Source organism: Ictidomys tridecemlineatus, chromosome 11 (genome assembly GCF_052094955.1).
Source record: "Ictidomys tridecemlineatus isolate mIctTri1 chromosome 11, mIctTri1.hap1, whole genome shotgun sequence".
NCBI lineage: Eukaryota > Metazoa > Chordata > Mammalia > Rodentia > Sciuridae > Ictidomys > Ictidomys tridecemlineatus.
Genome location: NC_135487.1, coordinates 118,076,291 through 118,099,974, shown reverse-complemented (window position 1 = coordinate 118,099,974; position 23,684 = coordinate 118,076,291). Strand labels below are relative to the sequence as shown.

The 23,684-nt window shown below is 42.5% G+C and overlaps 1 protein-coding gene across 1 annotated transcript; it reads right to left on the bottom strand.

Moving 5' to 3' along the window:
* Positions 1–3,308: 3,308 nt before the first annotated feature.
* On the bottom strand, positions 3,309–13,387 carry LOC101968407 (intelectin-1a-like). The gene is made up of 7 exons (XM_078024937.1): positions 13,330–13,387; positions 11,685–11,786; positions 9,955–10,202; positions 9,474–9,632; positions 8,384–8,504; positions 6,403–6,506; positions 3,309–3,461 (listed from the first exon to the last, which is right to left on the bottom strand). Exons 1-7 carry the CDS (start codon positions 13,385–13,387, stop codon positions 3,309–3,311), a joined length of 945 nt encoding a protein of 314 aa, XP_077881063.1.
* Positions 13,388–23,684: the final 10,297 nt, after the last annotated feature.

The window sequence follows — 23,684 nt, the reverse complement described above, 5'->3', positions numbered from 1 at the left end:
GGGGCTGAGTCTATCTAGTCTATGATGTCCACTTTCAGCAGGTGACTGACACCTGGGTAGGCCATACCCAAGGGCACAGTAAGAGGAGGGGACACACACAAGGCACTTCCATGGAAGATTCTATCCTAAACAGGGCAAGGGGTTATATTACAAAAAAACAGGTGAGCATAGCTTCACCCATGGGGCTGTAGCAAGACACACCCATTTCTGTGACTGAGCACCTCAGCACCCAGCTGGAGAGTGTAACTGAGTCACCCATAAGGTTGGCCTCCCACAGTATCTCACTAGAGCTTTGGTTTGCATTTCCATAATGATTAGTGGGGCTTGGCACTTTTCATGTGCTTTTTGGCCATTTGTATTACATCTTTGGAGAAATGTCTGTTGAGTCTTTTACAAGTTGTGAGTTGAGTTGTTTGGGGTTGCATTGTTGAATTTTAGGAGTTCATATATGATATGTAAATATTTCCTCCACTCTGTGGTTGTTCTGCTCTGTTGATAGTGCTTCTAAATTACAAACACACACACACATATATTTGGGAACTAGGGATTGAACCCAGGGGCACTTTACCACTGAGTTATCAGTTGTTTTTTTTTTTAATTTTTTGTTTTGAGACAGGGTCCCACTAAGTTTCTGAGGTTGGCCTCAAGCTTGTGATCCTCCTGCCTCTGCCTCCCCAGTTGCTGGGATTACAGGTTTGTGGCACCACGCCCTGCCAGATGCACAAAATGTTTAATTCTCATGAAGGCTGATGAGTCCTTTCCTTCTTTAGTTGCCTGTGTCATTGGTGACAAGTCTGAGAAATCATTGCCAAACTCACTACTATGAAGACTTTGACCTGTTTTGATCTAAGAGTTTTATAGCTGTCGGTCTTACATGTAGATTACAGATCCATTTTGAGCCAATTTCTGTGTGTGTTGTTAGGCAAGGGTCTAGCTTCATTCTTTTGCATGTGGATATCCTCTTTTCCCAGCACCACTGGTCAAAAAAGGGGTCCTATTTCCATTGAATGGTCCTGGCAACCTGGTTCCAAGTCATTTGACCATAATGTGAGGGCTCATTTCTGAGTTCTCTGGTCGATTCCATTAGTCTCTGTGCCAGTCTTTATGCCAGTAGCGTGCGGTTTTGATCACTGTAGCTTTGCAGCACATTTTGAAATCAGGAGGTGTGGACTTTGTAATTAATTGCCAAGAGTAACTAAACTATTTTCCTGGATTCCATGAGCCACTCTCACAAATTATTGAAATCAAGAAGGATGTCTCTCAGCCAGAGAGGAATACAATTATTCCACTTAGAGTAGTGGAGATAAGGGAGGGCTGATTATAAACATGGTGACATTCTAGAGGAGAACACAATAAAATGCCCAACATTTAACCAAGGGCCAGTACTGATGTCATCCCGTCCCACCTGTACTGATAACCCAGTGGGGATGATTGGATCACTTGGCCCCTTTTGAACAAAGCCATGAAGATGGGATCCAGGAGGGTTAGCTACTACCCTAGAAGAGGCATCCTCAGAGGCCTGCCAGCCCCATTCTTCCCCAAGGAGAAACCCACCACCAAGGCTGTCAGACACCAGATATGGATATTGGGTGACTGTCGGAGACCAGCTCCAACAGGGGGTCTCAGGAGACGAACGGATGGTGAGGAGTCGGCGAAAGAGGGGGTGGAGAAACAACACAGACACCAAAGTGAAGGTGTTGATCCCAATCTTTACTTGTGAAGTTGATCATATATACTTTTAATTTTGGCAGGCTTACAGTACTTTGTGGTTACAAAACAGGAATCATTATTCAAACAAAACAAAATATTACATAGCTACAATTAGAATAGAATAATGTATCTTGGCTTATGCATAAGCAAGCATTTGTACTTTCAGTTCGCGTTTTGCTTTGAGCAGTTTCTGCTTAGTTAACTTTTAATAATAGTTACAAATGTCCCAAACTATTGGCCTATACCTTGACTATTCTTTCTTGACTTACTGACTGGAACCGGTGCCATGGTTACAGCAAGGGGTTGACTTGTTATTACTTTTAATCAAACAGAAGTAAGAGCACAAACCATTGTGCACAGGAACAAGAACAAGTTGCCCAGTACTAAGCACTAATCTATCTTCTTAACATTAATTTTTCTTCTCTAGATTTTAATTTAATTTCTCAAAAACTTCCTTGACAGGAATACAGGGAGTTTTTCTTTAGATATTAACAATTTACACTCCACAGCTGAATCATTGCATTTAGAGCAAACAGATCTATGCTTTAGAAGTAGTTACATTAATTGGGAAAGTCATGATTTTTCCTTTATACTTAATGGTCATATGAGAAATCAAAACTATACTTATTAAAGGAATACAAAAACAAATCAGCCCATTCCCAGAAACATACTGCGCTCCTCCAGAGGATGGACGCCTTGCGCCATCCACCTCAGTAGGGCCTTGCCATTGCCTGAGTCAGGGGAGGGGCGCAGCAGGTGACTTTGTCACACACCCAATCCCCCACACAAAAAAAGAATATTTTCTTCCTTAGGAGTTTCAGGTAGAGGATGCAAATTGAGCAGTCCATATGGGTAAGGTAAGAAGGAGCAGGACAAAAAGCCTCCTCCCTGCCCTTTACTCCTCTGGCTATTTTAAAGGGTTACCTGAAGGGCGTTGGGGGATGGCATATTCCCCTGTCAGGATTCCTGAGCCCTAACAGTCCAAGCACAGAGGTGGTGGAAGTTGAATAGTTCAGAGCAATAGACAGTCTTTTGGAATCTCCTGAAGTGCTTTCCTCCCTATGTAAGAAGATCCTGTGTTAATTCAGGAATACTCAGAGGTGAAGTAACTGGATTGTGAGCACTGTAACCAACCAGTCCATCCTAATCTGTATGAACTGACTGGGCAGTAACTGTAGGCAGGTGGGGCATGGCTGGAGGAGGTGGGTCACTGGGTAAGTTCACTTCTTCCCACTATTTTATTTCTCTCTTTCGCTTCCTCCCCACCCCCAACCCGACTGTCATGCATGGAGTAGCCACCTCACCCATCCACTGTGATGTTCTGCCTCACTTGTGCCCACAGCAACAGACTTGATCCACTATGGACGGAATCTCTGAAACCATGAGCCAAATCAAACTTTCCCTCCTCTAAATTATTCTTGCCACAGATTTTTTGTCACAGTGATGCGAAGCGGACTAACACAAACACAAATTCCTAAAGTAACATGATTTATTCTTTTTTCCTGTGCAACTAACATTCCAGTTCCTAAGCAAGTGGTTCTCCATCCTTGGGACCGCATCCCTGGGAGAAGAGCTCTGGGTCCTGTAGAATGAAGTTCTCAACGATAGAAGAGAAGCACAGCTGCCTCTGTTATCTCCCGGCTGCTGCTGTAACCAACATGAGTTCCATGTCCATTCCAGTCGAAAGAAGAGAAGTCTCCACACTGGATGGGATTACCCTCTGGGAAGAATCCTCCTCCACCAATGCAGTGCTAGGACACAAGGAGAGGAGGAGGTGGTGATGAGAGGGCTGCTGATGAGCCCAAAGACCTTAATGACCAAATCCAGAGGAATCTTTGCTGCTCATCAGTTCTCCATGGGCAGTGTTGATGTGTGTGTCTCTGATAAAAACTTCTTTACCCCTAGCTTTAGTGACACACCTTCTCCTCCTGGCTTTCCTTCAACTTTTCTGAACACTCCTTCTTGGATTCCTTGGCTGGTCTCTTCCTTCAGAATTCCTTAAGTGCTCCTCCCTAGAAGCAGACACATCTCCCTCTCTCTTATAGATTGTCTGATCCTCTTTGGCTACAGTTACTAACAGTTCACTGATGGTCCCAAAGCTCTGTCTCCAGTCCATTTATTTCTTGGGCTGAAGACCTCAAACTCTGTCACTGGGACCTCTCTGAAGGCACTTCAGGCTCCCCTTAACTGAAACACAGTTAATTACATCCAGACATCATTTAATATGGGGACACTTACTGAGAAATGTATCATTGGGCAATTTTGACACTGTGTGAACATGATAGTGTATTTACACAAACTAAGATGACCATGATGTCACAAGGTAATACGATCTCTTGGGACCTTTGTCATATTTGCAGTATGTCATTGATCAAAACATTGTTATGTAGTAGCATATGACTGTATGTCCTTAGTTGACCCCAAACCTGCTCATCATCCAGACACCCTGATGTAATAAAAGATATTCCCTTACCCCAATGAAAACCATGAGTTTATTTTAGACTTGTTGCCTTTCTATCATCTGTGTAAACTGGACATGAATCTAGAATCTCTGGAATTCTCAGTATCCCCTTTTCATCCCTTTTGGCAATACCCTGATTCAGGCCTTCATCTAGACTATGGGGAACCACCTCAATATTGGTCTCCTGATCTTTAATCTCACCCCACTAGAATCTGTCACCACTGTGCTACCAGTATGATTGTCACAAAGACAATCAAGTCAATCTTCCTGTTCAAGTATTTTATTGGCTCTCATCAACTATAAAGTTCAAATCTTTGTTGTGATGTTAAAGTCTCTTCCTAATCCAGTTCCTGTCACTACCCCACATACATCTCATGCACCAAAACTGCAAAACAGCTTGCTGCCCCCTGAATGCCACATGCCCTCTGAAACACTGATGATTCTGAACACATTATTCATTTCCTAAATTGCATTGAGAACTCATAAAGTTCTCTCTCTCCAGCTCTCAAGACTCAGCACAGAAGTTCCCTTTCCTGCAATCACTTCCTTGACACCTCATCAGAGTTAGGTGTTCTTACAGCCCCTGGTTATTTGTTGTTGTTGTTTTTGTTGTTGTCGTGTTGTTTTGTTTTGTCTTATTTTTGTTGCTGAGAGTTGAACCAAGGACCTCACATATGCTGGGTAAGCATTCAACCACTGAGCTACTTCCCCACCCCCCTGGTTTATATTTCTATTAAGACCTTGGGTTCATCAGATAGTAATTTCACCTTTGTGTGAAAGTCTGCCCTGTTGGATGAGAGCAAGGAATATATCACCATTGTGTCTCCTGTTCTAGTACAGTGTAGGTGCCCAGGGCAGGTAAGAGCAGGTGTGTGCTGGCACATGTGCACACTACATTACACATGCCTGAAGCCATGGCTTTGAGGTGCCAGGGGAGCTAGATAGTTTCCATACTGAATATTCCCCATCCTAACCCCAGGGTCCTCCTTGATGGTGAAGCTGCCTTGTCCTGCTCTGGCAATCAGTCCCCATGGTGACCTCTGGCCAGAGAAAGTACCTGTGGTAGGGAGCTGGGATGGCCTGAGTGAGGTTCTAGCAGAATATGTTCAGGACTTTCCTGGTAATGTGTCAACACATGGTCCATCCATGCAATCCCTAGACAGGGGTGGGAAGGCCAAGGTTGACTCTGGCAGCTAAAACTCAGGTGGAGAATAACAACACCTCATGTTTCTCAAGCACTCTCAGCTTCAAAAGGCTTTCATGGGTTGTTCCTGATCATAATCCTCACCCTAAATCCAGGTAACAGGATATTTAATCCCAAAGGCTGAGAATACAACAATGGTGCATTTGAAACTTCAACCCTTGATTTTGATCCTAAAGAGTACAGGACATCTGTGCCTGGACAGGAGGTCCCACAGTCCTTGTCCTGAGCCTCAGCAAGGAGAAAGGAAGTCACATTCTCATACACATACACATGCTCACATAAAGATGAGTATTCTAGATGTTAATATTAACATTTTTCCAATATTAATGTTATATTTGCAGTAGCCTTATGACCTCAATACAGGAAGTACTTCTTAAAGAAAACAGAAGCTGAGTCGGCACGGTGGCACATGCATATAATTCCAGTGACTCAGGAGGCTGAGACGTGAGGAGGGCAAGTTTAAGAGTCTCAGCAATTTAGACAGACCCTGTCTCAAAATAAAAGGTAAAAAGGGGATGTAGCTCAGTGATAGAGCACCGCTGGATTCAATCCCCAGTATAAAATAAAAAAGAAAAGAAAGAAACGATGAAAGAAAACAGGCACAGGAATACTCACCATAAATTAAAATATTGATAAAATGGACTCCATTCAAATTCTGTTCATATGACACCATCAAGAGGGTAATGAGATATGTAGTAGCTAAGAGGATAAAGGGGGAAAGAAGAGCATCTCACAAAAATAGAAGGGAGACCAGTAGAGTAGAGGAAGAGGACCAGGGAAGGAGGAGGGGAGGGAAAGAGGTACTGTAAAATGAAAGTGATCAAATGATGTCATGTGCATGTGGGAATATGTAGCAACAAGGCCAACTGCTATGTATAATACATCAAGAAAAATGGGAAAAGGGAGTAAAGAGAATAAGGGGGGAAGAGATCAAGTTTGATGCACAACGACACAGGCACATACACATGTGCACACGCATACGCACACGCACACATGCGTGCCTGCTGCTGTCTCCCCAGAAACTCACGTGCTCCGTGTTGCAGCCAGTGACTCTCATCCCAGCACACAGAGCGTTGGCTGCTCTCTCGTTATTAAACACCCGGAACTGGACAAACCCTGCAACAAATTCCGCTGAAAAAGAAGATGCAAACAAGAGCCAAGTATTAAAAAGAGTGACTAGAGCAGGACACAGCGGCACACATCTGTAATCCCAGTGTCTTAAGAGGCTGAGGAAGAAGGATCACAAGTTCAAGACCAGCTTCAGCAATTTATTGAGACCCTCAGTAACTTAGTGAGATCCTGACTCAAAATGAAAACTAAAAAAAAAAAAAAAAAAAAAAAAAAGACTGGGGCAGGGCGCTGGGTTTGCAGCACAGTGATAGAGTGCTTGCCTAGCATGTGAGGCACTGGGTTCAATTCTTAGCGGCACTGCATATAACTAAATAAATCAATAATAAATAAATAAAATAAAGGCCCATCCAAAAAAGGGGGGAGTAATTCATTTAAAAAACAAACAAACAAACACTGGTGCAGTAGCTCAGTAGTAAAGTGCTCCTGGGTCCAATTCCCAGTATCTAATAATAATAACTAGAAGCATTTTTTTTTAACCAGAACAAGATGCCCTAAGCCAAGAGTTTAGCTGACAGCCGAACATCCAAGCCATAGGGATGGAGCTCCACACCATGTGGCCAGTGGTTGGTGAATCCCAGACCTGAACTTGGCCTTGAGGGAAGCTCTCTCATCTGGAGTAAGAGGCTGGAACTCACAGAAGACTTGTTTTCCTAAAGATTGCAGGAGACATTAGACTGGACAGAAAGCTCACTAGGCCCACCACAGTGGTGCGACCTGTAATGCCAGTGGCTCGGGAGGCTGAGGCAGGAGAATTGCAAGTTCTAAGCCAGTCTCAGCCACTTAGTGAAACCCTAAACAAAGGGGGGGGGGCTAGGGATGTAGATCAGTGGTAGAGTACCCTCGGGCTCAATCCCCAATACCGCCAAATAAAAAGAAGATAGATAGTAAGATCCCTATGTAAAGATGAGCAGGGTAAGCAATGTCCTATGCAGCCACCTGTTGCTGTTTACACCCCTCTCAGCCAGTGACCATGGGATGTTTTCCCAGCATCACTTGCTTTTCTGCTTTCATTCAAATACCAAAAGTAAATGGCTCTTGACTTTTCTGGTCCAAAACTTCATTTCTATGGTTTCATTGTATTGAGAAACATCTTTTTAAAGAAAATTAATAGCTTTCCATCAAAACAAAAATAAATATTAGCCAGATGCAGTAGCATGTCTGCAATCTCAGTGTCAAGGGAGGCTAAAGCAGAAGCATCACAAGTTCAAAGTCAGCCTCAGCAGCTAAGCAAGGCCTTAAGCAACTCAGCAAGATCCTCTCTCTAATAAAATATAAAAAAGGCCTGAGATGTGGCTCAGTGGTTAAGCACCCCTGGGTTCAATCCCCAGGACCAAAATAAATAAATAGATAAATAAAAATAAATCTTCCTCACCACTTTGCTAGTTCTTTCCTGTAAGTATTAGCCTTCACCTTTTCTTAATTATTATAAGAGGCTGCACAGGGAGGAAGGCTGGGTTTATGCCCCATAAAATGGAGAAAATGATAATCCTAATTTCATAGTTTTCTCATGATGTAATAACACAAAATCATATCAAATTCCTAGGAATGAGTCTGACATATTTTAACAGCTCAATTAGTGAATACTAGCCTTTGGTCTTTTGGTGGTGGTACTGGGGAATGAATGCAGGGGTGCTCTGGCACTAAGCCACATCCCCAACCCATTTTATATTTTATGTTGAGACAGGGTCTTGCTAAGTTACGGAGGCTGGCCTCAAACTTGCAATCCTCCTGCCTCAAGCCTCCAGAGTAGCTGGGATGACAAGAATGCACCTCTGACCCTGTCTAGCAGTTCTTTATTATTGATATTACCCTCTTTCCCTCTTTCACCAAGAGTTCAAGAAAGGACTTCTGATTGGACTTTGGGAGCAAACACTCACTTTGACCAATAGGTGAGTAGTAAGATGCGGTCTTCTGAGCATCACCAAAGTCGTAGACCACAGGTATTGCTGGGCCATTGTCATTCAAACAGTTCCCTAATCCATACTTCACTGGGTATTTCTGCAGGAACCAAAAGGAAAAGTTTTGTAAGGACAGTAGATATGCCGCCATTTTGGACAGAAAATGGATCCCTTCAAGTCAACTGTCATTACTCAGAAACCAGTCTTAATAATGACTCCTTCTCCCCATAGCAGGATCTCCCCAAGAGTCCCAAGTCCTCTGTGTCTCTTCCTCTTTCTTCCCACTCTTCTCTCCCTTAGGGCTCTTCCCTTGCCTGGCTCAGAGTCTCTGGGATATGCATGATATTGCACTGAACTCATAAAATATCACTCAAATAGTAGTGACTTTGTGTGGGAGGCCACCATATCATGTGACCAGTGTTTTTCCTCTCCTGATTGGTTGAGGCACTGTTGGTCACTTCCAGTGATCTGGCCACTTTGAAGTAACTGAAGAGGTAGCCCCGATCTTGAGGGTAGAAATAATGCAACCGAATGTGTCTTCATGGGTAGGCGTGCCTTCCTGCAGCCCCATGGGTCAAGCTACACTCACCTGTTCCTTTGTGATATTAACCCCTTGCCCTGTTTGGGATTGTATGTTCCATGGAAACTCCCTTTGTGTGTCCCCTTCCCTTACTCTGTCCTTGGGTGTGGCCTTCCTAGATGTCAGTCAACCTGCTGACAGCAGACATCATGAAGCTACACTCAACTCCCTGAAACCTGACCCCTTGCCTCATTTGAATGGTTTCTCCTCAATAAAAGGGGTCAGCGCGTGCTCCCTCACTCTCTCTTTCTGTTGACCCTTAAGGTCAGAGGAGCTGTCATAGCACCCCCAAAGAAAAAGGTATTTGTGTCTCTTGTGTGGTTATTTCATGCAGCCCAGTTCCCCTGGAGTGACCCGTGACTGTTTTAGTCTTGAGCAATGTGACAGCTTTGATTTTTCCAGCCACTCAATCAGGACATGGCTCCAGAGAGCTGATTAGTCCCCCCATCCTGAACACTTAAGTGATCCCCAGCCAACAGCCCTGTGTACCTGGTAGAGGCCAAACAGATTATGTTCCAGATTCTGGAAGAAGCCAGTCGTGGTGCGGTACCTCAATAGAGAGCTGTTCCGCCAGTTCTCCATGGGGCTCTTGTTGGGCACATGCCAGATGCCCAGGTCCGCAGCCTGGATGTCGTAGTAGCCAGGGTTCTGGAAAGCAACCAACACTGAGAATGACCAACCCAGAAGGTCTCACATGGGCAAAAGACACACATGGGCTTTGTCAGCTGAGCTGACAGCTCTGGGCTCCAGGTGGACAGATGGACAGCCGTGCTCACACACACCCACCTCCAGCAGATCATGCCCCCTCCCACCCCACTGCCTAATGGCCTTGTGGGAAGAAGCTGGGACTCAAGGCATGTGACTGTTTCTTCTGCTCCAGCCCCATGTCCACAGCCCCCCTCCCAGCCTCCCTCCTGCATGCTGTGGCCCAGCTACACTGAGGTCCTCACCCTTTCCCAGTGGCACCCACCTTGTAGTCGTCACTGGTGGCCGCCTCTGCAGACCCGAAGGTGTTGTAATTGGCCCAGTTGCCGTCCCCCTCTGGGTAGTCTGCTCTGTTGCCCTGCTGGCTGGACCACCGATCGCCCACCGTGCACTTCCCAGCCATGTTGTTCTCGTGCACACTGGCCACCAGGGTCCAGCCACCACCCGCAGAGGTCATGTCACAGAAGGTCTGGTAGATGGCACCATCCTTGGCCCGGAGGAAATACAGGCCATCTGTGGAGAGAACCAGCCCCGAGCCTCCCTGTCTGCGAGCTCATGCCATCTCAGTGCCATGACCAGGACAGCTCTGGGAACTGGAAACATGGCCTAAGGGCTCCTCTCCTGAGTCCTGTCACTATGCATCCCTGGGTGTAGTGGAACACCCCCAAGTTTGAATAACAACCTACTGACTGAGGCAGAACACAGAATTATTTAAGCTCTCAGCAACGTTCCTCTCAGAATTAAGCACAGAATTTTCATATGACCTAGCAATTCCACTTCTAGTACATGCCCAAAGGAATTAAAAACTGGATCTCACAACAGTTATTTGTACACTAATATTTATTCTAGCATTGGTCACAAGACTCATAGAAACAACCCAAGTATTCCACAGATAAGTAAAATATTGGGTGTGTATTCACGCACATCATTTACCATCTATACTGTGCATGAAAGGCCAAGGTTCGTCGTCGGAGATTAAAATGCACACACACAGATAGCAGTGACAAAGATGGAGCACTTTACTGCAAGCTGGTGCTAGCTTATATAGAAAGTGAGAGTCAGTTATCTTAAACCAGGAAGCTCCCGGGGCCAATCATAGTAAAGGTCAGGTCATCATCTACTGTGCATGCACCTCTGCCCTGCATAAGATTCATGGGGGGCACGAACTGTCCATGTGTACGGAAGACGGGAGGGTCAATTAGAAGGTTTTCAGAACAACTTGTTATCCGCCCACTGGCAATTTGCCTACCGCCATGTTTGAAAGGCCTGGGGAGTTCTCAGGGAGACTCCCAACAGTGCTGATATTGACATGTATCTATACACAATTGATAAAATGAAGTAATTATTCATGCTACATGTATAAACCTTGAAAACATTATGCTAATTGAGATAAGCCAGATGTAAAATAAGCCAGCTACCTTGTGATTCTACTCATATGAGGTAACTAGAAGAGGCAAATTCACAGAGATAGAAAATACATCAGCAATTACCTGGAGCTTAGAAAAGGCAAAATACAGATTCATTACTTAATAAAGAGTATCTGTTTGAGGTAATGAAAATTTTCTTCAGGTGGATGGTGGTGATGACTACATAGCATTGAGAAAGTAATTCCTGCCACTGCAATGTACACTTAAAACTGCTTAAAATGAAGAAGCTCATCCAATATATGATATATACATTTTGTCACATTCTTTTAAATTAAAAAATATCCAGCTTGGTGCAGTGAAACATTCCTGTAATACCAACAACTCAGGAGGCTGAGGCAGAAGGGTCACAAGTTTGAGATCAGCCTCAGAAACTTAGGGAGACCTTGTCTCAAAAAAGTAGGCCAATGGTCGGGGGCAGGCCTTGGGATGTAGCTCAGTGGTAAAGTGCCCAGGTTCAATCCCCAGTACCAATTTTTTTTTTCAATAAGTGAAAAACCAAACAAATAGACTAAATAAATAAATAAATAACTTCTCAGAGGATAAAATCCTGATAGGGCTCCATACTTACCATCTGCATTAAAGCATTTCTCTTTGATTTCTTTGCAGCTTCTAGGCAGAGATGCATACAGTGAAGACCAGGTCCATTTCTTGGAAACAGCATTGCCCACAGCTAGAGAATATGCAGAGTTTCATTCTCTTTGCAGCTTTGACACAAAACCCAGCCTTCCCTTGCCACTAATCCCCAACTCACTCCACCTCTGTGGCAGAGCCTTGCGGCCTGGGTTGAAAGACCCTGAGCTATCCAGCATCATCCATCAGCCCATCTGAGCCAGCATCCAGCACAGGTTTACCTCCCTCCCTCCACACGACCTCGTGCTGGGCCAAGCCCTGCCCTGGGCACAGGGCATTCAAGAAATTAAACATCCCCAGGAACTTACCTCTAGAGGGAGGTGCCAAAACCAACAGAAAATTTTATTAAAAGGAATGAAGGATAAGCTCGGGAGAACAAGAGAAAGACTCTGCGATGAGAATAGAGAAGTCTGAAGGGAGCCGGGGGTTGTCTGGAGTAGGATGACTTAGTGACAGAGGCTTTCTAGTTCTGGTGACACTACAGTGTACTCTGAGAGAATAGACATGATTCATCAGTTGGAAGAAAGAAAAGAGAATTCAAGGCAGGAGAAAAACATGTCCAAAGACCTGGAGAAAAGAATGGAGCAAAGCCCGGCTTGAGGAGGAAATAGGTAGCTTAAGGTGGTTGAGGCAGAGTGTGAGGTGACAGAGCTGAGACTCTAGCCAGGAGACCAGCAGGGGCACAGAATGAAGAACCTTGTACAGGAGCGTCAACTCTGCAAACCAGTCTAAAAGTCTGGAGGGCTGGGAGGACCACAGGCTTTCAAGTCAGAGGGATTCAGGCCTAAGTAGCTCAGGCTTCCAGGGCAGAGTCCTTGGGTTCTACCTGCCACACCTGAGCCTCAGTTTCCTTCTGCCTCAGATGAAGCTAATAACTAGTATTTTGTAAAGATCAAGTGAGATAATATGTAGAAACATGCTTTTCTCAGCCAGCCATGGGGGTAAACACCTGAGATCCCAGTGACTTAGGATGCTGAGGCAGGAGGATCACATATTCAAGGCCAGCCTAGGTGACTTAGTGAGACCCTATCTCAAAATAAAAGATAATAAAACATGCTGGTGATGTGGCCCAGTGGTAGAGTCCCCCTGGGCTCAATCCCCAGTACTCTGGAAAGAAACAGGTGTTTATCTTTAAAAGATAGATAAATTAATTAATTTTAAAAATACAGATTGTAAAATGCCATTGCTCTTCTTATTATAGAGAGGAGTATGAAGAGAACATTCTCTGGGCACACAGCATGTCACACAATTGCCATGGAAACTCCAAGGTCCATGCAGGCCATCATAGTGGAAAATGGCAAGGAGAGGCCACACTTCTTACAAGGGTCCCCTCAGGACCACACAGAGACAAAGAACCAGACCCAGGATATGTCTTAGCAATAGTCTCACTGCTAGAGACCAGATCCCTCCAGAGGCCAGAAATCAGCCCTCAGACTACATCCAAGGTGGCCTCTGTGCCTCCCAAAGATGTCATCTCTGGCTCAGGAGAGTCCCCTTCCTGGAAGCAACCCTGCCTAGTGTGTGTTCTTTGAAAGCTGTATGCAGGTGAGCTAGGGGACTGAACCCCTGACAGGGAGACTCACCAGCACTGCATCCTCTGCTGGCCACAATGAGAAACAGCAGGAAGCTGAGTTGGGTCATGATAGCCTAAAAAAACCAAGATGAACTTCACTGTCTTGATTATATTTTTTTTTTTATCCCTGTCCCCACTCGTGTCTAATCCTACAAAGACTCAAAGTGCTCTCTTCTCTCTCTCTCTCTCTCTCTCTCTCTCTCTCTCTCTCTCTCTCTCTCTCTCTCTCTCTCTCTCTCTCCACACATCTCTGGGAACTAACCCAGACCTGAGCTGAAATAAAGACTCTTTAAACTCACAGAAAGCAAACCCCTTCTGCCAACACAGGGCCAGGAGCTGAAGTTGCCCGCTGAATGGAGACTGGATCTTTCTCTGCAGAGGCTCCTAATGAGAGGTGAGAGCTGAGCTCTTTATGGAGAAAGCCTATGGCAGGTCTCCAGACTCACCCTCCCCTGGCATGATGCCTAAGGAGGTGAAGTCTCTGGTTATGATAGGAAAGATAAACAGTGACAATTCATGGAATTAGCAGGACAAATATTAGAGGTCAACTACTAGCATTGTTCTTAGATTTCTAAATTTCATGGACGTGTGTATTTCAAAAAAATAAAAATAAATGAGACTTTCGAGAGTTGAGGATGATTTTGGGTTTTTCTTTGTGCCTTTCTTTCCCGATAAGTAAAACCTTTTTCTAAAATTAAATATTTACTATCATCATAATTTTATAGAACAAGGAAACTTTAACAACCAAATAGGGAAGGTACCATTTCAGGATCAGTAGAAGCCTTTAGCTTGAAGAAATGTCATTCCATACAAAGTTTTGCTATTTTGTCCTTAATTTCCTCATTTTGTCACAAACTATTGAAACTTTACTACCACTACATGTGGGATTAAGTCAGTAAAAAGCCTCTTTGATGCTTCAAAGCTCCTATATCATTCCTGTTCCAATGTTATCCAAATCCCATCAGCTTATAATAGAAGTGATTGGCTCCTCCTCACTGACACCAAATCCCTAATTCATTACAGTACTGATAATATTGCAACCCATAGAAAAAGATTGTGAACCTCTCTTTAATTAAACTAATATTTTTATCTTTGTAGGTTCAAAGTTCAGATTTATACAAAATAATCAGAGATATGGGGAGAATAAAATAAAACAGTGCCCATGAAGGAATGCCCACTTCTGCCCCTCTCCCCTCCTTGCACTGTCTGCAGTGGTACCAGCAATCTCCTGCTCAACATTATCGCCAGTCTCAGACCTTTCATGAAGTCCAAGGTCATCAAAAAGAGGAACAAGAAGCTCATTCAGCTCTAGTCAGACTGATATGTCAAAAGTATAACCAATAGAAACTCAGGGATAGCCACAACTGGGTACCGAGAAGATTGGAGAGTCACAGCTTGATTTCCAACATTGGTTATGGGAGCAACAAGGAAGTAAAGCCCATGCTTCCAGTGGCTTCTGGAAGTTCCTGGTCCTCAATGTCAAAGATCTGGAAATGCTGCTACTGAGCAATGAGTCTTATTGGGGTGAGATTGCTCACAGTATTTCCTCCACGAACCTCAAAGCCATCGGGGAAAAAAAGAAACCCTACTGGCCCTCAGAGTCACCAGCTCCAATGCCAGGCTGAATAATGAAGAAAATGAATAGGAGACTCCTGTGTGTATTTCACTTGTACTTAAATAAACCCAGAAAAAACTGCACACGCACGCGCACACACATACACAGAAAATATGTACTTCTTTTAGTAGTTTTTAAATTAATTTCTGAGATGTTGTTTTTCATATTTTGACATCTTTAGTATACATTCCATCTTTATGGAGAAAGCATAGGGGCAGAGTCCAGGTCTCCAGACTCACCTCCTGGCATCATGGAAGAGTCTACTACTGATTGATTGAATCAAAGAGTCTAGGAAAATGGTAGACCTGTCTGAGGGACATTATCCCTTCTAACCACCAAAATTAAGTCAGTGACTGTGTCTCACTGATTGTACCTCCCACTTCCTCTGCTATCTGTTCCCCATGCCACCTTCTCCAAATCCCACTGCCCTTAACTCTTGTTTAGTTAAGGTCTCGATCATTTAGGACACATTCAGTGGTGATTAATAGAAACCCCATCTCAAAGTGGCTTAAACAAAAAGTAAATATATCACTTCAGGAAAAGAAATCTAGAATGAGGCTAGGGTTCAGGCTTAACTGACTCATTAGCTTCTCTCCACCAGGCTCCATCCTACCACTGAGTTCAAGATGGCGACTGCTATTCCAGGCATTGCCTACAAGCCGAGGAAGGAGGGCTCATCTTTTTCCTGTGGCTCTTTTCAGGAGAGAGCAAGCTTTCTCCAGAGTCCCCCAGCTTCCTGTTCCTAATGTCTCATTGGCTGAGATGGTCACATGTGACACTAGCTCCATGGGGCTTCCTTTACCCACGCTCAGACTGGTGCTCTAAACAATGCCAGCCTATCTTCTCACAGGACTGGAGACTAGAAGTCGAAGGTGCACATGCCCAGTTCTAGTTCCTTCTGAGGTCTGATTCCTTCTGAGGCCTCTCTCCTTAGCTGTAATAGCCACCTCTCTGTGTCTTTACATGGTCCAATCTCTGTGTGCAATGCATTCCCGGTGTCTCTCTTTGTGTCCAAATTTTCTCATATAAGTACACCAGTCATATGGGATTAGAGTCCATTCTAATTACCTCATTTTAACTTAATTGCCTCTTTAAAGACCTTCTTCAAATGTCATCACATTCCTACTCAACATATGAAAGTGAGAACATGCTTCATTCAGCCCAAACACACACCCATTCCTGAAGTAATCCCTGGCCAGTGGAAAAGAACTGTCCAGTTTGCCCAAAACCATTCATCTGGGCTTGTGATTAACACTGGTGAGTCATATAAAAAGGCTTTCTCTGGCCTCTATTTCAAACCTAATTCTCTTCTGTCTCTAGTATTGGCCCCCTTCAATCCCTTCTCCACACTTGTACCAATGTGGATCCTTGTAAAACATGAACTATTTCTACAACCCCGTTAAAAATATCCCTGTCCTCTTGCATTAGCTGGACAACCAAGGTCAAAATCCACGCCATAGGAGTTGTGTCAGTTACTTATTGCTACATAACAATCCACTCCACAATGGAGTGGCTTAAAACAACAGCAGCCATTTCTTTTGCTTATGCATCTGCAATTTGATTGTGGCTTGTTTCTGTTGTACATCAGCTGAAACATCTTAGTGTCTTCTCTTATAAATAGACTCACTTATAAATAGACTATCAGGTTGGGATTTTAGGATTGAACTATTCAGACATCTGGAAGCAACAGTGAGCCCGTGGCTGGTGGCCAGGGGGGTTGTATGGATGCTGGACACTTGCTCTCTCCAGTCTTTCTCTTTCTCACTTTGGGTCTTATTTTTCTTTTAGCTCAACTACCTTCATTACTGAATTTCCATATGCTGTAGAAAACAGGAATTGGAGGAGTTAAGAGGATAACTGTAGGACCAGTGAGGACTATTTTAACATTGGCAATGACAAGTTGAGGGCAGAGGAGAAAAATAGCAAGAGATAGCAATGGTAGCCAAATGCACTTTCCACTTACAATACAACCTATGTTGGGATGGAGAGGGGGCTAGTTTGAGGCTAGATTGTATGCAGTGGTGAGCTGAAAGTTATTGGGAGGTGAGGGAGTGCTGATAGGTGTAGAAAAGAATTCGAGTATTTGCCTAAGCATGCCCAAGGCCCTGGGTTCAATATCCAGCACTGCAAAAACAAAGAAGATGACTATTTTATTAGAATATTTCTTTTGGCGAACTTAGAATCATCATCATTGGCCAGTGCATGTCAAAATAATTCAAAATGTACTTGAGACAGGAAATTGACAGTATGTGTGTGCACCAAGAGAGAAGCTCCACCCCACGTCACTCCAGCCCAGTATCTGTCTCTAGTGACTTGGTTATACTTTCTTATTTAAAACAAAAGTAAGCTTTGCTACACACACACACACACACACACACAGAGAGAGAGAGAGAGAGAGAGAGAGAGAGAGAGAGAGAGAGAGAGAGAGAGAGAGAGAGAGAGAGAAATATAGAACTTAATGAATTGCAAAAAAGCAAATACCTGTATCATTATCATCCTGGTCAAGAAATAAAACTGTCAGTACCCCAGGAGCTTCCCATATGCTCCTTCCAGATTATAAACCTCTCTCTTCCCCCTTAAAATCATCATGTGCCCAACCTTTTTTGACAATCAGATTCTGAGCCCTTGCCATACTGTGAAAGATATAGATTTATAGCCAGGCATGGTAGCACACACCTTATGTCATCAAAACTACTGAGGTAGATAAGGCAGGAGGAATTCAAGGTGGAGGCTAATCTGGGCAACCTCATGAGACCCTGTCTGAAAATTTTTAAAAATTTTAAAGGAGCCAGGTTCAGTGGCTCACACCTGTAATTCTATTTTTTTTATTGGTTGTTCAAAACATTACAAAGCTCTTGACATATCATATTTCATACATTAGATTCAAGTGGGTTATGAACTCCCATTTTTACCCCAAATACAGATTGCAGAATCACTTCGGTTACACATCCACATTTTTACATAATTATCTGTAATTCTAGCAGGAGGATTACAAATTCAAAGCCAGCCTCAGCAACTTAGTGAGGTGCTTAGCAACTTATTAAGACCCTGTCTGAAAATAAAATATATTAAAAAAGGACTGGGGATTTGGTTCAGTATTTAAGTGCTCCTGGATTCAATTCCTGATGTAAAAAAAAAAATAAGGGCTTTTGGTTGTAGCTAAGTAGTAAAACTGCCCTGGGTTCAATTATAGACTTATAAATTGTCTTGGTACCTAGTAGTGCAAGACCTCTTACCTGATCTTCAAAGCTGTCTTGAAGTTATTTTGTTTGTTTTTCAGTGAAGGGATGGAACTCAGGGCCTCACAACATGCTAGGAAAGTGCTCTACCACTGAGCTACATCCCCAGTCCTTACATATAACTTTTTAAATCTACTTAAATCACACATATACACATACAACACATAGAAATTTGGGGGATTTTTACATGAATTACATTGACTCTATAGATCATTTTGGAAAGAACTTATGCCTTTAAAGTATCAAATGTGGTGTATTTCATGTTTATTTGGATTTTTATTGCTTTCTCGTAATATCTATAAAGTTCTCTATAAGGAATTTTGCATATCTTCTATTATATTTATTCCAATGTATCTTACATTTTTGAAGTTATCCTTTTAAATTTTATTTTTCAATTGCTCAATGTTTATATATAGAAATACAACTGATTTGCAGGTTGATTTCATATTCAGCAAACATGCTTTTCTCTCTTATGACTCTGATCACGTATCTACAGATTATTTTAGATTTTCTGCATGACAGCTGAAAAATAAGAAGTATCATTTATTCCTTGCCAATCTCCATACTTTTTGATTCTTTTTTTCTGGTCTCCTGCACTGTGGTTACTTTTGGTATCATGTTGAGTAGCTGAGAATGAAGTAGAGATCCTTCTCTTCTACCACACAAGAAAGATTTCAACGTTTCACTTGTCAATGCTATGTTGCTGTATATTTTTATGAGCAATATTTATCAGATTATGAAATCTCCTTCTTCATTTTCATCAAGAATGAATAGTTAAAATCTCTGTGAATGGATGTTTTATCATGGATGAATCTTGGATTGTATGTATCACCTTTTCCATCTCTCAGGATGATCATATTATTCTTATCCTCAATTTGCTACAAGCCAATAAAAGCTTCCTTCTAGAGTGACACTGGTCATCAAGCTGCATTTTAGAATCATTGCTCCATTCCCACATCCTCTAACACCTGCTACTCCAGGGTCCGTTCTCATCTCCCTGAGCTTAAGTGTTAATTATAACTCTCCTCTCCCATACTGGAATGAAATGGATCATTTCTTCCTGAGTGTTACCACATCCCTCATGCAGGGTTATATTAATGCAATACCATAATCATTTGATTGTTTATTTTTCTCTCACAGCAGTTCTTGGGAAAAAGTTCATGTGTCACTCTATTTGTTAAGCCAACACTTTTCCTGTAGATTTACATACCTCCTGATATATCAACAAGAGGAAACAGAATTGTATCTGGGACTGAGACAATTGCTCACATAAAATGTAGACATCCTATTATACTAGATTTAATACTTTACTATCTCTGATATTAGATGCATCTTTATTCAATGGCATATCATCGTTTATATTTGATCTTGAGTTGTGTGTAAAATAATTCTGCAGTCTATCATCTTCAACTTGATGAAAAATGCTCGCTCTGACATTAGCAGAGAGTTGGTATGCTGCAATGAAGAACGTCGTGCAAGCCCGAAGACCTGAGTTCAAATTCAGGATATGTGACACTGGGCAAACTACTTCATCCCTCTCAACTTCAGTTTTTATATCTATAAAATGTGGGTAATAAGCTCTACCTCAGGGAAAATTGAAATTCACTGCATTAGTGTGATTCTGCAATCTGTACAATCATAAAAATGAGAAATTATGCCCCAATTGATTCACATGTATGAATTGCCAAGATCATTGTAATGTCATGTGTAGCTAATAGCTAATAAAAAAAGAAAAATTAAAATAAAAAAGAAATTCACTGCATTAGACAAAGAGGAATAAAGGAAAGGGAGGGGTATTAGAATAGGGAAGAAAGTGGAATCAATTGGACATAACCCTCCTATGTTTGTATATGAATACACCACCAGTGAAGCTCCATGTCATGTACCACCACAATAATGGGATCCTAATCAGAATAAGATATGCACTCCTTGTTTGTATAATATGCCAAAATATACTCTATTGTCATGTATATCTAAAAAGAACAAATTTTAAAAATGAAAAAGAATAATAAACTCTACTCACAGGAATGCTCTAAGGAATGACAAGAGCAGCATAAAAATGTATGCAAACATGAAAAGTATGAATATCATCAAGAAAAACGACCTCAGAAAACCTTGACTTCTCTTTTTTCCCACTGACGACAAAAGCTCACCTCAGCAAAGAAACTCGGAACTCAATCAAGAAGGGTGTATAGACCATGAAAGGGGTGTTATATTTTGTCAAATGCTTTTTCTGCATCTATTGAGATGATCATATGGTTCTGGTTTTTAAGCTTATTAATATGATAAATTACATGTATTGATTTCTGTATGCTGAACCAACCCTGCATCCCTGGGATGAACCCCAATTGATCCTGGTGCACTGTCTTTTTAACATGTTTTTGTATGCAATTTGCCAGAATTTTATTGAGAATTTTTGCATCTATGTTCATCAGGGATATTGGTCTGAAGTTTTCTTTCCTTGATGTGTCTTCATGTGGTTTTGGTATCAGGGTGATATTAGCCAGAAAAACTAGGGATAATAGGAACATACCTCAACATTGTAAAAGGTACCTATGCTAAACCCAAGGCCAGCATCATTCTAAATGGAGAAAAATTGAAAGCATTCCAACTAAAAACTGGAACAAGACAAGGATGCCCTCTTTCACCACTTTTATTCAACATTATCCTTGAAACTCTAGCCAGAGCAATTAGACAAAAGAATGAAATTAAAAGGATACAAATAAGTAAAGAAGAATTCAAACTATTACTATTGCTGATGACATTATTCTACATCTAAAAAATCCAAAAAAATGTACCAGAAAACTTCTAGAATGAGGGAAAAGATACACTCATACATTGTTGGTTGGTCTACAAATTGGGGCAACCAATGGAAAACAGTATGGAGATTCCTCAGAAAACTGTGAACAGAACCACCATTTGACCCAGCTATTCCACTCCTTGGTTTATACCCAAAGGACCTAAAATCAGCATACTATAGTGATGCAGCCACATCAATGTTAATAGCAGCTCAATTCACAATAGCTAGACTATGGGACCAACCTAGGGGTCCTTAAATAGTTAAATGGATAAGGAAAATGTGGTGTATAAACTCATTGGAATATTACTCAGCTTTAAAGAAGAGTTAAATTATGGCATTTTCCAGTAAATGGATAGAGTTGGAGAATATCATGCTAAGTGAAATAAGCCAATTCCCCCAAAACAAAGGCCGAATATTTTATCTAACATGCAGATGCTAATTCACAATAAGGCACGGGGTGGGGGGCACTAGAGAACAATAGCATTACCTTAGATTACGCAGAAGAAAGTGAATGGAGGGGAGAGGAGGGGATGTGGGAAGAAAAGACAGTAGAATAAAACATTATTACTTTATGTGTATATGTGACTGCCTGACCCATATGATTCTGCAACATGTACACTCAGAAAAATGAGAAATTAGATTCCATTTATGTATGATATATCAAAGGGCATAAATGCATTCTACTGTCATGTATAACTAATTTAAACAAATTTAAAAATCAATATAAAAAGAAGGGCATATAAAACCTGCATTTCATATAAAACCTTCTTCTTCATGCCAAGCACACTGTATAGCATTCAAGAGGATTCAGGGAATATTTGTACAAGAGAGAAAGTAGGAAGGAAGGAAGGAAGGAAAGGAAAGATGAAAGGAAGAAAAGAGATGAGGGAAGGAGGAAGAAAGAAAGGAACCGAGGAAGGGACAGATGGGAAATGTCCACAACAGGTTTTAATCCCAGTGGCTGGGGAGGCTGAGGCGGGAGGATCGAGAGTTCAAAGTCACCCTCAGCAATTTAGTGAGGTACTAGGCAACTCAGTAAGACCCTGTCTCTAAATGAGTGTCCTTGTTCTTGATGACTATCTCTCCCTACCTCGGAGTTACAAGACCTCCCCCCAAAACAGTCTTCAGTCACCACAGCTATGGTGCACTCTTCTACCACTGGGGAGAAAACCCCCTAAAACATAAAGATTAGTATTCTAGATGTTAATATTAAAATTGTTCCAATACTGGTGTCATTTTGGCAATATCTTTGTGACCACAACACAAGGAAGTACTTCCTAAAGATAACACAAACCGAGTGGACACGGTGGCACAGGCATATGACTCCAGTGACTCAGGAGGCTGAGACATGAGGATGGCAAGTTCGAGGCCAGCCTCAGCAAGACCCTGTCTCAAAATAAAAAATAAAAAGGGGATGAAGCTCAGTGATAGAGCACCCCTGGATTCACTCTCCTGTATAAAAAGAAAAGAAAGGAAGAAGAAAGGAACCAAAAGCATACTAACTATGAACTAAAACATTGATAAAATGGACCCCGTTCAAATTCTGTTCATAGGGCACCATCAAAACAGTAACCAGATATGTGGAAGCTAAAGAGAATACAGGGGAAAGTGGGGCGTCTCATGAAAATAGAAGGGAGACCAGTGGAGCAGAGGAAGGACCGGGAAAGGAGGAACAGAGGGAAAGAGGTGCTGTAAAATGAAAGTGACCGAATATGTCAGGTGCGTGTAGGAATATGTAGCACCAAGGCAACTAGTGTGTATAATACATCAAGAAAAATGGAAAAGGGAGTAAAGAGACCAAGGGGAGAAGAGAGCAATTTAGATACACATGGCACATCCTGCACAGGCCAGCACGTGCCCCTGGCCCCACACATGCCTGCAGGCTGCTGTCTCCCAGAAACTCACCTGCTCCGTGTTGCAGCCAGTGACTCTCACCCCAGCACACAGAGCATTGGCTGCTCCCTCCTTATTAAACACCCTGAACTGGACAAACCCTGCAACATATTCCACTGAAAGAGAAGATGCAAACAAGAGCCAAGTATTAAAAAGAGTGACTAGAGCAGGACATAGCGGTGCACATCTGCAATCCCAGTAGCTCAGGAAGTTGAGGCAGGAGGATCAACAGTTTGAGGGCAGCCTCAGCAACTCCTACCCAATTCAGTGAGACTCTACCTTAAAATAAAATTTAAGAAAGGACTGGGAATGTAGCTCAGTGGTAAAGTACCTCTGGGTTCAATCCCTAGTACCAAAAAAAAAAAAAAGAGTGACTATAGGCAGGCCCAGTGGCACACACCTGCAATACCACTCACTCAGGAGGCTGAGGAGGAAGGATCACAAGTTCAAGACCAGCTTCAGTAATTTAGTGAGACCCTCAGTAACTTAGTGAAATCCTCCCCCAAAATTAGAAATTAGAAAGACTGGAACTGGAGTTCAGTGGTAAAGTGCTCTAGGATTCAATTCCCAGTACCTAATAATAATAACAAGAACAACAACGATAACTAGAACCTCTTCTTTTTTAACCAGACCAGGATGCCCTAAGCCAAAAGTTTAGGCCAAACATCTAAGATGTAGGGATGGAGCCCACACCCCTGTGGCCAGTGGTTGGTACATTCCAGCTATGAACTTGGGCCTCCAGAATCTTTTCCACAGTGTCTAAGCCATTTCATTTCCAACAGTGCACAAGGATCCCAAGGTCTCCGCATCCTGGCCAA